The sequence below is a fragment of the Myotis daubentonii genome, chromosome 1 (genome assembly GCF_963259705.1).
Source record: "Myotis daubentonii chromosome 1, mMyoDau2.1, whole genome shotgun sequence".
NCBI classification, from domain to species: domain Eukaryota; kingdom Metazoa; phylum Chordata; class Mammalia; order Chiroptera; family Vespertilionidae; genus Myotis; species Myotis daubentonii.
Window position 1 is genome coordinate 135,886,349 of NC_081840.1, and position 14,648 is coordinate 135,900,996.

At 43.9% G+C, this 14,648-nt stretch overlaps 1 protein-coding gene across 2 annotated transcripts in view; it reads right to left on the minus strand.

Moving 5' to 3' along the window:
• NEBL (nebulette) overlaps positions 1-14,648 on the minus strand; it is a 395,366-nt gene that overhangs the window by 94,069 nt on the left and 286,649 nt on the right. The window contains exons 10-11 of one of the 2 annotated variants that reach the window (XM_059660686.1): positions 13,929-14,039; positions 3,005-3,115 (exon numbers count right to left, since the gene is read on the minus strand). The exons of the other annotated variant lie outside the window; for it this stretch is intronic. Of the exons in view, the coding sequence (XP_059516669.1) occupies positions 3,005-3,115; positions 13,929-14,039 (222 nt within the window). The remainder of the gene's footprint in view (positions 1-3,004; positions 3,116-13,928; positions 14,040-14,648) is intronic. 2 annotated transcript variants of the gene reach the window in all.

Sequence of the window (14,648 nt, forward strand, 5' to 3'; positions counted from 1 at the left end):
GCAGGGGTACATCCCTGAAGATACAAAAGGATTTAGATTGCCTTTTTTAAATCATTTTTTTATTATCATATCAGCAATAAGGGTTCAGGAAGTTTTTGAATATGCCCTTCTGACCTAAATGTTCCTTAGCATAAATTTTATATGGATTTGGACTTCAATGTAGTCTTACTTCTTTAGATTGTTTTAACTGTGATAGCACTGTAAATTCCTAAATCACCCTTGAAAACTGGAGGGGGACTGGCTAGGACTAACATTTTATGGAGTGGCTCTTCCGCAGAGCCCTTCACATATATCATCTCATTTAATACTTGCAGCCCTGATGAGATAAAGATCATTGCCCCGATTTTAAGATGAGAAAACTGGGAGTTGGAGATGTTAGTAACTTGTCCAAGGTCATGCAAGCAAGCAGCAAAGCAAGCATTTTAGCTCTGATTTGACTCCAGATTCCCTTTCAATTGTATACTACAGTGGAGGATAGTGAGAAATATGTTTCCCTTGTTTCATGATCACTGATTCTGGGGGTGACAAAGGAGATTAACTGCCTCCAAATGCTCTTCTCCTTGGAACGCTCAGTTATTCAGAGGGGAAAATTTAGTTGGCTGGTCCCACAGAATCCTCTCCCCATCCTCTTCTGCTTACACACATCTACACCTCTAGAGGCAGAAGGAGAGAAAGGTTCTGAAACAAAAAGTGTTCCCTGTGAACCATGGATAAATATTGTAGTAAAAGGTCTGAGTGGAAAGAAGGCAGAAGTTAAAAACATTGAACTATCGTTGTCCCAGTTTCTTGTGTCTCTCTAACAGCTACTCAAACACCGACTTGATTTGGATGGACACATAAAAAAAGGTAAGCAAAGATGCAGACTTGCATTGTTTCTAGGTTAATTAGTTGCACATGTGGCAACACATTTGCTTTTAAATTAAATCAAGTGATTTATAGGCTTAGTGCGAAGTCACAGACCACGTTATGAAGGGTAATTCTATTAGTAAATTCTCTGCCAATGGGTGTCATTAGACTGAAGGAGGCAGGGTTGTCTCTCGTGGTGATTCGGTGGCCTCACCAGCTGAACCACGAGGTAGCTGTACTTGCTCTCCTTGCGGCTTTCCAGACCTGCGTTTAAATTTCATATTGCAAGGACAACAAGTGTATTATTCTAAGTGCCTTGACTCTAGAGGAATAGCAACTACTTCACAGACAGAACACAAATATCCTTCTCACTTTAAATCTGAGTAAATAGTCTTAAACACTTTCTAAATCCTATTATATGTACAAACTTTGCATGTAAAGGTTGAGCTGGTTAGGCAGAGGAGTATAAGTAAATACACGCTTCTCCCATAAGTACACAGTATTGAACGGAGAAAAGGGCTTTATACTCTGTTCCCTCAACCCCTCAATCAAAGACCTTTGAAAAGAAAAGGCAGACTTAAAATAATAACCCCAGTTCTATGATAAGGAACTTCCGTATTTGAATTTCATTGAATTATAGAGTTAGAAGGGCCTCCTGAGGATCCTTGCAGTAAGGCCCCCTCCCAACCCACCACCACCACCTTCTTCTTTCCTGCAGTGCACTGGAGCTGCTGATCTGAATTCTGATGACAACCTATTTGGTGCCCATTTTAAAAACTTCATTTAAAATCTTGACAAATAACTAGTGGCCTTTAAGAGGGAGGCAGCAGGGCCTAACAGAAAGAGCAAACCCAGGGCTTTGATTCTTTAGTCTCATTTTTCTCATCTACAAAATGGGAACCGGTACAGGGATTTTGTGAGAACTGGCCATGATCAAAGTCTTGGCACAGTTCTGCTACACAGCAGTGCTGGCTAAGAGGTAGTTATTATGATTATTATAGTCATTCTGTAAGCAAACTGTTCTTATAAAGCATCCCCTTAAAATGACCTTGCTGGTAATAACAGACATGCAGCTTCTTCATCTCTTATCAATCTCAAACCATCAAGGAAAAGTGCTTTGGTGTTGGCATCTGTTTATACATTTGGATTAAAACGTAAAACCTCACTCAGTTTTTACTTAAGCATTGACCTACTGCAATTTAATATCAGAAAACTGCTGCCATCCTGCAAAGAGACACTCTGCACAGCTGGGGCTCTGGGAGCTCAGATCTGCAAAGCACCTTTAGTAAGAGACTAAGTGGTGGGACAGACCCTGTGTGAGATGACAAAGATGTTTCAGGTAGTTTTGACAAAAGGGAGTTTCTTGACCCAACTAGGACAGACGCTTTATCTTAACTGATTCTAACCAATAAAGAACCTGGCAAATAATTTTTATATTCCTTCTAGAAAGCAGAGAATTCATGATGGGGAGATAAATAAGCTTTCCCTGAGATTTCAGGAAGAAATATTTCTTCCAGGCCACTATGAGAGTGGTGGCAACTGAGCAAACGCGTGAAAGCTTTGATGTACCTCTTGACTTAAAACCAAGAGAGATTCGTTTTCTATAGACTCACTTCCTCCCTCTCAGCTTCTGCTTCTAAGCCAGCCATTAGGCATCTATTGATTTCCTATTCTCTGTGGGTCTTTGGTTTGACACGCTGCCCCCACAAGCATTCCAAAAGAAACAGGAGTGGGGGACAATCTCGCTAGCATCTGTGAATGAGTCTTCCCGGGACCACTGATTTGCAGCACTCTTTCTCCCAATTCTTCTGCAATCCTAGCCAGGAAACCGTGGGAGCTTTGCCATGAAGTCAAGGAATTTCTAAAAATTCTAATAACCCAATAAGTCCAAAGGATCCATGTGTGTCTTGTTCAAAGAGGAATTTCCAATGCCTGCAAGTGTCTGGCATTTTAAAGGCATTCCAGGAGGTTTTAATAACTGTTAATGGAATAATTCAGATATCTTTCTTACTGAACACAGAGAGATAAAAAGAAAAGAAAATTTAAAGTCATTTTTTTAAGGGAGTGTCATAATATTTAAATTTCAACAAAATATCCATTAGCCTCACGGTGGGTCAACCACAATTTTCCAGAAAGTCGTGGGGAGTGGCTTCCTTACATTACTCTGGTGTTTATTGACCTCCATGGCATGTTTGATCTCAGGTGGCTCCTTCATATGGGTGTAATCTGAGAGTCCTCTGGCAGCATCATGTTTCTGCTTATAGGCGATCTTTAAAAAAAAACAAAAAACAAAAAACAAACACACACACAATAAACCATTACTCTCATTTAGAAGTGCATTAAGTTTTTACCTGTTAAATTTCAGAGTTTTGCTAGGATTTTGTATATTTGAATATCACAACTGTTGGTCAAATTTGCCTGAGTCTCTATAACAAGATAATATACATAACATTTTCATTTTAGTGTTTCAATTTAGGCTCCTAATTCTAAATCTTTGTCGCTTATTTCAAAAGTCGTTGACCATAGGCTGAAATCCCAACTCTCGTGTTCATCCAGTTTAAGTCTCAGCTACGATTGTGGGAAATCTCCCACACCCAAGAGCAGTTAGGGTTCTAAATGTTCAAGGTCTGAGTCTTGGGAAAGCAACTGACAAAGTGGGGGAAACGATCAGATATTTAAAAGTGAATTTTTCATTTTTTAATTAATTGTTATGATTTGATGAAGACCCAGCTATAATATTTAAATGCCTTAACCTGTGGGAGAAAATAGAATGCAGGCAAAAAATCTCAGATATGTCAAGCCCAGTCCTCCGTTAGGGAAAGAAGCATCATACCAACGTATCCATCACCACCAAGTTAACTTTGTTCTGTACTGAGAAGGCATGAGTGTGATTACTTCAGAAGCAACCAAACTCGACAGAAGAGTTAGAAATTAAAGATCTAGAAGACAGCAAACAAATTATCCCCTTGCTCTTAGCCTATGCCATTATCCTATTTATTTCCTTCAGAATTTTTAGTTACTGTGTTTCCTTTATGTCATTTCTTTTCTGTCTGCTCTTACTAGAACATAAATGTCTGGTTCACTGAAGGTTCAGAACCCCAAATACTGTCTGGCACAAAGTAGACAGTAATAAATATTTGCTCAAGTGAATAAAAAATGAAATGAATAACTGAATGAATGAGAATAAACCAGGAATAAATTATTCCAAAGTTAATATTAAATATTTATCAATAACAAAAAAATATTAAATAGAATTACAATTACTTAGCCCAAGAGAATAAAGTAGCCTTAAAAAGAAAGATTAGAACAGTGTTAATCAAGAACAAAACAAAATCTAATTTTCAATGAAAAAGAATTAAAGTTAAACTTAGGGAAAATTTTTTTACCCATATGATTTCCTTGAGAGCTATGCCTGTATCGTACACATGTTTTAATATCCTGTGCCAGTCACAGTGAATGGCAAAGAGTAGAAAGGAAATAAATGTTTAGTGAATGAATAAATTAATTAAATATTCTCATGAACTTAAACTCCTCATAGTCTTTAATAAACAGAATTAATCACCCATTTGACTTAATAACATACTTGTCTAGAGGGTTAAAGTAATAATTAAATATTTAAAAAATAAAATCATCAACTATAACCACACAAAAAAAGAAAGAACAACTATCAGTGTTTAAATACCTTCTCTGCTTCCTCTACTGAGTTTTTCTTGGTAACTAATAAGAGAGAACTCAATCTGGGGCATCACAGCCTGTAAATTTTGAAAGCTGTGATAAAAATTTCTTCTTTCAATGAAATCTAACTCTACCTGCCCATAGCTGCATCTATTTGGCCATACAGGTGGAGTTTAGTTCACAAGGCAACATAGCTGTCAATGACTTCCCTTCTTCCAGACTGTCTGTGTGCATTGAAGCACTGAACCCCTATCCTCAGCCCAAATTCCAATGTATCCATCTCTTTCTTAAGGTGCCCACATGTTCCAGGCCTATCCTCATTAGAATTATTCAACTTAATCCAGACTACCATCTCTCATGTGCTATATGTGATTAATGCAGCCATAGATGACACTGTTTCCTTTTGATGGCTGTGTTGAGATTCCTGTCAACACCCTTAAGTCTTGTTCAGTCCCACCCAGCCCTGTCCCCACATCCAATCCTGCATCTCTGGTTGATTATTAGGGCTCACATGCAGCACCTCACCTTAGCCCAGGGATCATTCATCTTGTCAGAGCCTGTCCAGTGATTTAATCCATCAGGATATCTAGCTCTGGTAAACATATCTTTACATTTTTCATCAATTAATTATGTTAAACAGGAATCCCATTAAGAACCTTCATCTGGGTTGAGAAAGTCTATTATCTTAATTCCATTATATTCTATATTATATCTTGGGGTGGGGGAAGGGGAAGTTAATGAGGGGCTAAGTCTATCATGCCAGGAAAAGAAAACTTCTATGAAATATGTTCCTTCTACTTAAATAAAAAGAGCTAGTATGTGCCTGTCTCCTTTTTGCTAGATGCCTGGTTTATTTTGCATCTTAGACTGACTATTACACTTGGGACTTTATAAACATAACCAATACAGCTGATCATTTTGTGGGTTATCATAGAAATGGTGAGTCATCAAACATGGTTTTAAAAACCACTCTTTGTTAAAAAGAGCTATGTAATTTTCTACTTGCAGCATTAAAACAGGCATTTCATTTCATGTATAGCTGCTACTAAGCACCACTTCAGAATTAAAATTAGATCAACTTGGAGGTGGCTGAACTTTCATTTATCATATTAATGTTCATCTTTAAAATAGCTAATGGAAAATTATATCAAGCTAATAAATTTCCTGATGAATTTGATTTCCTAGGTATTGTCATTATTGTGTGGCATTTCCCTAGATTAGCACTTGTTTCCTTCATACCCTGAGAATTAAGATGGCTGTGGTAGTTACGGACACCTACCTCAAGGAGGATACTTGTGATAAAGTCTTACATACTTTATATATAAACTAGAGGCCCAGTGCACAAAAATTTGTGCACTCGGGGGGGGGGGGGGGGTACCTCAGCCCGGCCTGTGCCCTCTCGCAGTCTGGGACCCCTCAGGAGATAACGACCTACTGGCTTAGGCCTGCTCCTGGGTGGCAGAGGGCAGGCCTAATCCCTAGGTGCAGCCCTGGTTGGGCTCAGGGGAGGGCCGATTGGGGAGTTGGGGCACTGCCCCCTGTCATGCACAGAGCAGGGAGGATCCGAAGGTTGCGATGCCACCCTCAGTCACGCTCAGGGTAGGGCCGATTGGGGGGTTGGGACACTGCCCCCGTCACACTCAAGGCAGGGTCAATGGGGAGGTTGCGGCACCACCCCCTGTCATGCACAGAGCAGGGCCCATCAGGGGGTTGAGGAGCTCCCCCCTGTCACTCACAGAGTAGGGCCGATAGAGGAGTTGGAGCACCACCCCCGTCACACACAGAGCAGGGCCGATCAGGGGGTTGGGGCGCCGCCACTGTCACACTCAGGGCAGGGCCGATGGGGAGGTTATGGCTCTACCCCATCACACACAGAGCAGGGCCCGTGGGGAGGGGGGGATTGGGGCACTGCCCTCTATCACCCACAGAGCAGGGCCAATCAGGGGGTTGGGGCGCCACCACTCTCACACTCAGGGCAGGGCCGATGGGGAGGTTATGGCTCTACCCCATCACACACAGAGCAGGGCCCGTGGGGTTAGGGTGCCGCACCCTGTCACACACAGAGCCGCAGGGTGATCAGGGGGTTTGGGCGCTGCCCCCTGTCACGCTGATCCCGGTGCTGGGAGGCCTCTAAGCTCCGCTGATCCCGGTGCTGGGAGGCATATTACCCTTTTACTATATAGCATGGAGGACTGGTGCATGGATGGGGGCTGGATGGTTTGCCCTGAAGGGTGTCCTGGATCAGGGTGGGGGTCCCCACTGGGGTGCCTGGCCAGCCTGAATGAGGGGATGATGGCTCTTTGCAGCTGGTCGCACACCCTTCAGGGTGGGGGTCCCCACTGGGGTGCCTGGCCAGTCTGGGTGAGGGGCTGAGGGCTGTTTTCAGGCTGGGACTGAAGCTCCCAACTGCTCCTTTTTTTCTCTTTCTTTTTTTTTTATTCTGGGCCAGCTTTAGCTCTGAGGCTTGGCTCCAGCTCTGAGGCCTCAGCTGCTGAAAATAGGTATCTGGTTTGTTTCGGTTCTATAATCGAAACTCTGTATCAACTCCAGCTCTGAGATCCCAGCTCTCTGCAAGCTGGTTTCTGGGGTTTTGTTTAGCTTCTATATTTGTTACAATGTTTTTTAAACTGCAAGCTCAGAGGCCGGCAAGGCAGGCAGGGAACGTTGCAGTCCTCCGTCACTGAAGCAAGCAAGCCTCATGTTCAGTTTAAGCTGCCTGGCTGCTGGCCGACATCTTGGCTGGCAGTTAATTTGCATATCACCCTGATTAGCCAATGGGAAGGGTAGCGGTCGTACGCCAATTACCATGTTTCTCTTTTATTAGATAGGACTAGTGACCCAGTGCATGGATTTGTGCACATTGAAAGGAAATTAATTAGAATAAATATTTTAATATTGCTATTTGCCCTTTCTCTATAATAGAAATATCAACCAAATTCACAATCGACAATGACAGATCAAAACACACACGTCCAATAGGTGCCAGCAAGAGCTTTATATGTATCACACATGTATGAGTCAACATTTATTTTTAAATTGCCAGTGCATGTCATATGTACTGGCCATTCAGTCAGTCAGGTGGTCAGATGGACAGATGGATGGTCAGTTATTTAGCCTTTTATATATATAGAGAGAGAGATGCTGATATAAGTAATCTATTTATATAAAACCCTAATATGCAGACCAGCCAGTGGAATGACTGGTCGCTATGATGCACACTGACCACCAGGGGGCAGATGCTCAACACAGGAGCTGCCCTCAGCCTCCAGGCCCCAACCGGTGGCAGCAGGGGGTGGGGGTGGGGAGGGCTGGTGAGCCGGCAGTGCCAGGCCAGCCAGGGCAGGTTTGAGCGGGGGCCCAGATCACCCCACTGGTCACCCATACATTGGTCCTGATCACTGGCTAAGCCTAGGAACCCTACCTGTGCAGGAATTTCATGCACTGGACCTCCAGTATGTGTATATTTATCTTACTTATTTGATCACATAGTATATCTTTATACCTTATATATACATATATAAGATGTGCATACATTTCTAACTTATCCTATCTAATAAAAGAGAAACATGCAAATTGGTGTCACTCTGCTACCCTTCCCATTGGCTAATCAGGGCAATATGCAAATTAACTGCCAGCCAAGATGGCGGCCAGCAGCCAGGCAGCTTAAACTGAATATGAGGCTTGCGTACTTCAGTGACGGAGGACTCCAACGTTCCCTGCCTGCCGCTGCAGGCCTCTGAGCTTGCAGTTTGAAACATTTTTACAAATATAGAAGCTAAACAAAACCCCAGAAACCTGCTTTCAGCCAGCCTGGAACTCAGAGCTGGAGATGAAACAGTGTTTCGATTACAGAACCCAAAGAAACCAGATCCTTGCTTTCAGAGCTGGAGCCAAGCCTCAGAGCTAAAGCTGGCCCAGAATAAAAAAAAAGAAAAAAAGGAGCGGTTGGGAGCTTCAGTCACCCACCAGCCTGAAAACGGCCCTCAGCCCCTCACCCAGACTGGCCAGGCACCACAGTGGGGACCCCCACCCTGAAGGGTGTGTGACCAGCTGCAAAGAGCCATCATCCCCACATCCAGGCTGGCCAGGCACCCCAGTGGGGACCCCCATCCTGATCCAGGACACCCTTCAGGGCAAACCAGCTGGCCCCCACCCATGCACCAGGCCTCTATCCTATATAGTAAAAGGGTAATATGCCTCCCAGCACCGGAATCAGCAGAGCAGCGAGGCCTCTCGGCACTGGGATCAGCGTGACAGGGGGCAGCGCCCAAACCCCTGATCAGCCCTGCTCTGTGCCTGATAGGGGGGAGCTCCCCAACCCCCTGATCACCCTGCGGCTCTGTGTGTGACAGGGTGCGGCACCCTAACCCCCTGATCGGCCTGCTCTGTGTGTGACAGGGTGCGGCGCCCCAACCTCCCCCCCACCACACAGGCCCTGCTCTGTGTGTGACGGGGTAGAGCCATAACCTCCCCATCGGCCCTGCCCTGAATGTGACAATGGTGGTGCCCCATCCCCCTGATTGGCCCTGCTCTGTGGGTGATAGAGGGCGGCACCCCAACCGCCCCCCATGGGCCCTGCTCTGTGTGTGACGGAGTAGAGCCATAACCTCCCCATTGGCCCTGCCCTGAGTGTGACAGGGTGTGGTGCCCCAACCCCCTGATCTGCCCTGCTGTGTGTGTGACAGGGGACGGTGCCCCAACTCCCCTATCAGCCCTGCTCTGTGAGTGACAGGGGGGAGCTCCTCAACCCCCTGATCGGCCCTGCTCTGTGCGTGACAGGGGGGAGCTCCCTAAACCCCTGATGGGCCCTGCTCTGTGGGTGACAGGGGGGAGCTCCTGAACCCCCTGATTGACCCTACTCCGTGCGTGACAGGGTACGGAGCCCCAACCCCCCTGATGGGCCATGCTCTGTGAGTGACAGGGGGCAGCGCCCCAACCCCCTGATTGGCCCTGCTCTGTGCGTGACAGGGGGTGGCACCACAACCTCCCCATTGACCCTGCCTTGAGTGTGACAGGGGGCGGTGCCCCAACCCCCCAATCGGCCCTACCCTGAGCGTGACTGAGGGTGGCATCGCAACCTACCGATCCGCCCTGCTCTGTGCATGACAGGGGGAAGTGCCCCAACTCCCCAATCAGCCCTGCTCTGAGCCCGACCAGGGGCTGCACCTAGGGATTGGGCCTGCCCTCTGCCACCTGGGAGCAGGCCTAAGCCAGTAGGTCGTTATCTCCTGAGGGGTCCCAGACTGGGAGAGGGCACAGACCAGGCTGAGGGACACCCCCTCCTCCCCCCCCCGAGTGCACAAATTTTTGTGCACTGGGCCTCTATTATTTTATAACTATTACATAGGTATATGTTTTTCTAATTGATAGCACAGATATCTCTGATAGTCCTGACACAGGACCTTGTGGCCACTATAGATAAAAACATAGGCTCTCATAAACCCCCTGGAACAGATGCCTGAGTAGCCTGTATTACTTCTGTGATAAGGGATGACTTAGCCTCCACCTGAAACAGCCCTGGAGAGAAGGATTTCACTGCTTTATGGCCCAATCCATCCATTTCTAGAAGCTTTCTTTTATGATCTGTGTTTATAACATTTTTAATGATGAATCTATATATATAAAAGGCTAATATGCAAAGTGTTCCTGTGGGAGTTCGACCAGGAGACCTGGAGTTTTCTCACTCGCTATGACATGTGCTGATCAACAGGGGGAGGCATGGAACGAAGGAAGGCCCCAGCCGGCAGCCAGCAGCTGGAAGCCAGAAAAGGTAGGCCCTGGACGCCAGCCAGAAAGCCCTGATCGGCCCTGATCGCTGGCCAGGCCTAAGGGCCCTACCTGTGCATGAATTTCATTCATTGAGTCTCTAGCATATAATAAAATGGCTTCCTAAAATCTCCACATCTCTCTCTTTTTTTAAAGGCACATCTTTCTATTAGTCATTTTCTATAAGGAATATTAATCTAGCTAACTTCACTTTATCACTCTAGTTTGGTTTTAAGATAATATTTTTTTCCAGTATCAAAAGTTTAGATTTTTCATTAGAACACAGAATGCCATTAAATTTCAAATTTGGCTAATACTCTAATTTATACTATTTGGACATAGTAAAAGGTTAGGGTTTTTTTGTTTTGTTGTGTTTTTGCAGACACTGTCAAATCATTTTACTTTCTTGACTGTCTTATTACCAGGTTAGCTTTGAGGACTGCAATTTTAAAAGTAATAACATTGATGTATGTAAGACTAAAGAAATGTTACTACAATTACATAAAAATCTTTGAACTAGATACCTTATTCAGGGTCTATGTTTTTCCTTATCAACAAGTTCAGGGACTAATTACAACACTGGGCAGTGTTGCTCCTTAAGAGCACAAACCTATCTTTCCCAGTGTGCATGTTCTACTGCAGGATAACACATATTAGCCAAGGACGTGATGAACTATTCTTGAAAAAGCACACATGCCGGATTCCTAAATATACAACATGGATTATTTTTTAAGTTCTGTGTTGCACATATTTGTGTACTATAGATCTACTGATGCTATAAAAGATGTGAAAAGTTGTACATTGCCTAAGTAATAAAGATGTATATTTGAAAAATGTTACCTTCTCAAGTAAGTATAAAAAAATAATCTTTTTCTTTTCCTTCTTTATTAAGTACTACTTGTCACATAAGTGCTGTGTTATAATTATTTGCTTTTTAAAGTAGTCCATATTATCAGCAAGTGGTTAGGTGACTAGATATGGGCAGCAAAAAAAAAAAAAAGAAAAAAAAGAAAAAGAAAAAAAGAGGGCCTATTAGTCACAGTCAGCCGTGTGAAACTTTAACATCATATATTTTTAGCCTAATGTTGCACAGCTGAGATTAGCTTCCTGCCAAGTTGGGCACATAGTGGACATTTAACTTTGTAATAATGAAGGACTTAAAGAGGTTATGCAGAAGATAACTATGCTCAGAATTTTTCAAGAGTAATCTATTTTCAGACTATTTAAAAGTTATCTAGGTATCTTCTACTTAAAAGATTCCAGAGAAAAAAGTAAACTTGTTTAGCCCAGCCAGCGTGGCTCAGTGGTTGAGTGTTGACCTATGAGCCAGGAGGTCATGGTTCCTTTCCTGGTCCAGGTTGTGGGCTCAATGGATCATGCAGGAGGCAGCTGATGAATAAATCTCTCTCATCATTGAGATTCCCTCTCCCTTCCTCTCTGAAATCAATAAAAAATATATTTTTTTAAAAAAGAAGTAAATTTGTTTAATAAGAAAAAGAGGAGTAGAGATGGTAAGAAAGAGGTGGTACAGTGTGTGGTTAAGAAATGAGACTCTGGAGCCAGACAGCCCATGTTCATTCTCTAGCTCGGCCATTTATTGACTGTGTAACCTAGGGAAAATTACTTAACTTCTCTGTGCTTCAGTTTTCACATCTCCAAAATGGGAATATCTCATAGAGTGCTTGTGAGGATTAAATGATATAAATATTTATGAAATGCATAGAACAGTATCTGACATACAGTCAGCACTTCTATGTGTCTACTATTATTTTTAACCTAAAATATAGCATGAAAAATATAAATTATGTAAAATAAAACATTTCCTTGGAAAGAAAATCAACAAACTGAATAAAAATCAATTTTACAAGTATTTACTGAACATTTCCTATGTGCCAGAAACTGTTCTAAGCACAGAGGTGGAGCAGGAAACAAGACAGATGAGGTCCCTGCTCTCATATCACTTAAGGAACCAAATAACAGATTAATAAAGTAAAAATAACCAGATTGTGCTATGAAAAACACAAAACAATGAGTGAGAAAGAGGTGGAATACTCTATTTATAAATTCTGTCTTAAGAAATACAACACATTAAATGGATTAAGTATTCCTTACATGTTGATGTATTATAAAGGGAAAATTACTCCTAAACACCTGTGAATTCAACATGAGTTTACACGTTGACAGTTCTTAAGTTCATCTGCAATGGGCCATCACCAAAATGGCCACTTCCACCTGATGGAGGCTCTTTCTGGTAGCCCGAGGTATTCTAAATAAAAAACACAATGAAACTTTCATGTTTTATTCAATACTAGAGGCTCGCTGCACAAAATTCGTGAACTGGTAGGGTCCCTAGCAGCTGCCAGTTGCTGCTGCCCGGGCTCTCTCCCTTCCCATGGCCGGCCCCACCCCCTGGTTGAACTCCTGGATAACTCCCAGTCAAGGGGACAATTTGCATACTATGCTTTTATTATATAGGACTAGAGGCCCAGTGCATGGAATTCATGCATGGGTGCGGTCCTTAGGCCTGGCTGGCAATTGAAGCTCGAGTGTCTGGTGTGGAAGGGCAGGTCCCACCTGACCTCTAGGCCCTGGGCAGCACATGGGCCCCTGGGTCCCCGCGTCCCCCCCTCAGCACCTGGGAGCCAGGTGGCAGCCCCACCCCCTGCCACTGTCACTGGTCGCCTTGGGCTGGCACTGCTAGCTCACCTGCTCCACCATCCCGCCATAGTCCCACTCTCATCAGGGACCATAGGTGCCGGCAGCGCCTCCACTACTGCCTGCTGCCAGCAGCCTGTCGCAGACGCCCACCATGTTCCACACTGCTCCCTGGTGGTCAGCACACGTCATAGCGAGCAGTTGAACTCCCGATTGAGGGGACTATTTGCATTTTAGGCTTTTATTATATAGGACTAGAGGTCTGGTTCACAGATTCATGCACATTAAAAGTAAATTAATTAAAAGGTGGCCAGCAGGGCTGGATTGGGCGAGACGGACCGGACACACCCCAGAACAGTGATGGCGAACCTTTTGAGCTCGGAGTGTCAGCATTTTGAAAAACCCTAACTTAACTCTGGTGCCATGTCACATATAGAAATTTTTGATATTTGCAACCACAGTAAAACAAAGACTTATATTTTTGATATTTATTTTATATATTTAAATGCCATTTAACAAAGAAAAATCAACCAAAAAAATGAGGTGACATGCATGTCATAGGTTTGCCATCACTGCCCTAGAGCCAAGCTCCCATGTTCCCTCCCCAGCCGGCCGCACCTGGGGTGGCACCAGGCTCGTAGGGCGTCTGTGGAGTGAGCGGGATCCCTCTGGCAGTTGGGGTCCCTCGGCCTGGCCTGCCGGGATCAGGCCAAAACCAGCAGTCTGACATCCCCTGAGGACTCCCGGAGTGCGAGAGGGCGCTCTGCAAAGTTGCTGTGGCTTGGCAACTCCTGCCTTGAGCGTCTGCCCCTTGGTGGTCAGTGCACGTCATAGCTACCAGCCAGTCGGCTGATAGGCCAGTTGCTCAGCCTTTTATATATATAAATGTGGTACTCAAGATAAACAACTTTTTAAAATGCTAAATAATTTATATTAGGTTATCTGTTTTACCTACATAATTATGTTACAGTTCAGGGAAAGCACACCTTACTCTGAAGCTGTGTGACTTCTCTTGCGAAGACACTGTCAATTGTGGCTGGCATCTGCTTATAGAGAGAATTTGAGAGGTCCGCCTTAGTGGTACCTTTGTATTTTGCCTAGGGAGGGAAAAAATAAAACAAATAAGTAAACATTCCTCTTTTTTACTGTGAATATTAAAAGTGAATAAAAAGAAACTTTCTTCAGAAACAGAAAATAAAAATCTGAAGAGCATTTTAATCCTGGATCTGACAAACATCTTTTTAAGAAAGACAAATACAATTTACCATGGAGAAAGCTTTAAACCAGACAAGCAAGAAAAAAATGCCTATGTAAACCCATGTGCATTTCTAAAAGTAAATCTATTTGTGTTTATCGAGAGTTTCATCTGTTTGATCAGCGAAGAAAAACTGGAGAGCAATGAGACATTTGAGTTGCTCCAGAAGATACAAGTTGTTATGTCCTCCTGAATGCAGCCCTCAGTGGCTGGAGCGTCGGCCTGTGGACTGGAGGGTGCTGGGTTTGATTCCGGTCAAGGGCACATGCCCAGGTTGTGGGCTCAATCCCCACTAGGGGGCATGCAAGAGGCAGCCAATCAATGACTCTCATCATTGATGTTTCTCTCTCTCTCTCCCTCTCCCTTCCTCTCTGAAATCAATAAAAATATATTTTTAAAAACAAATTCTATAGAACCTGAATGCAAAGAACAGAGCTCCTTTACTCAAATC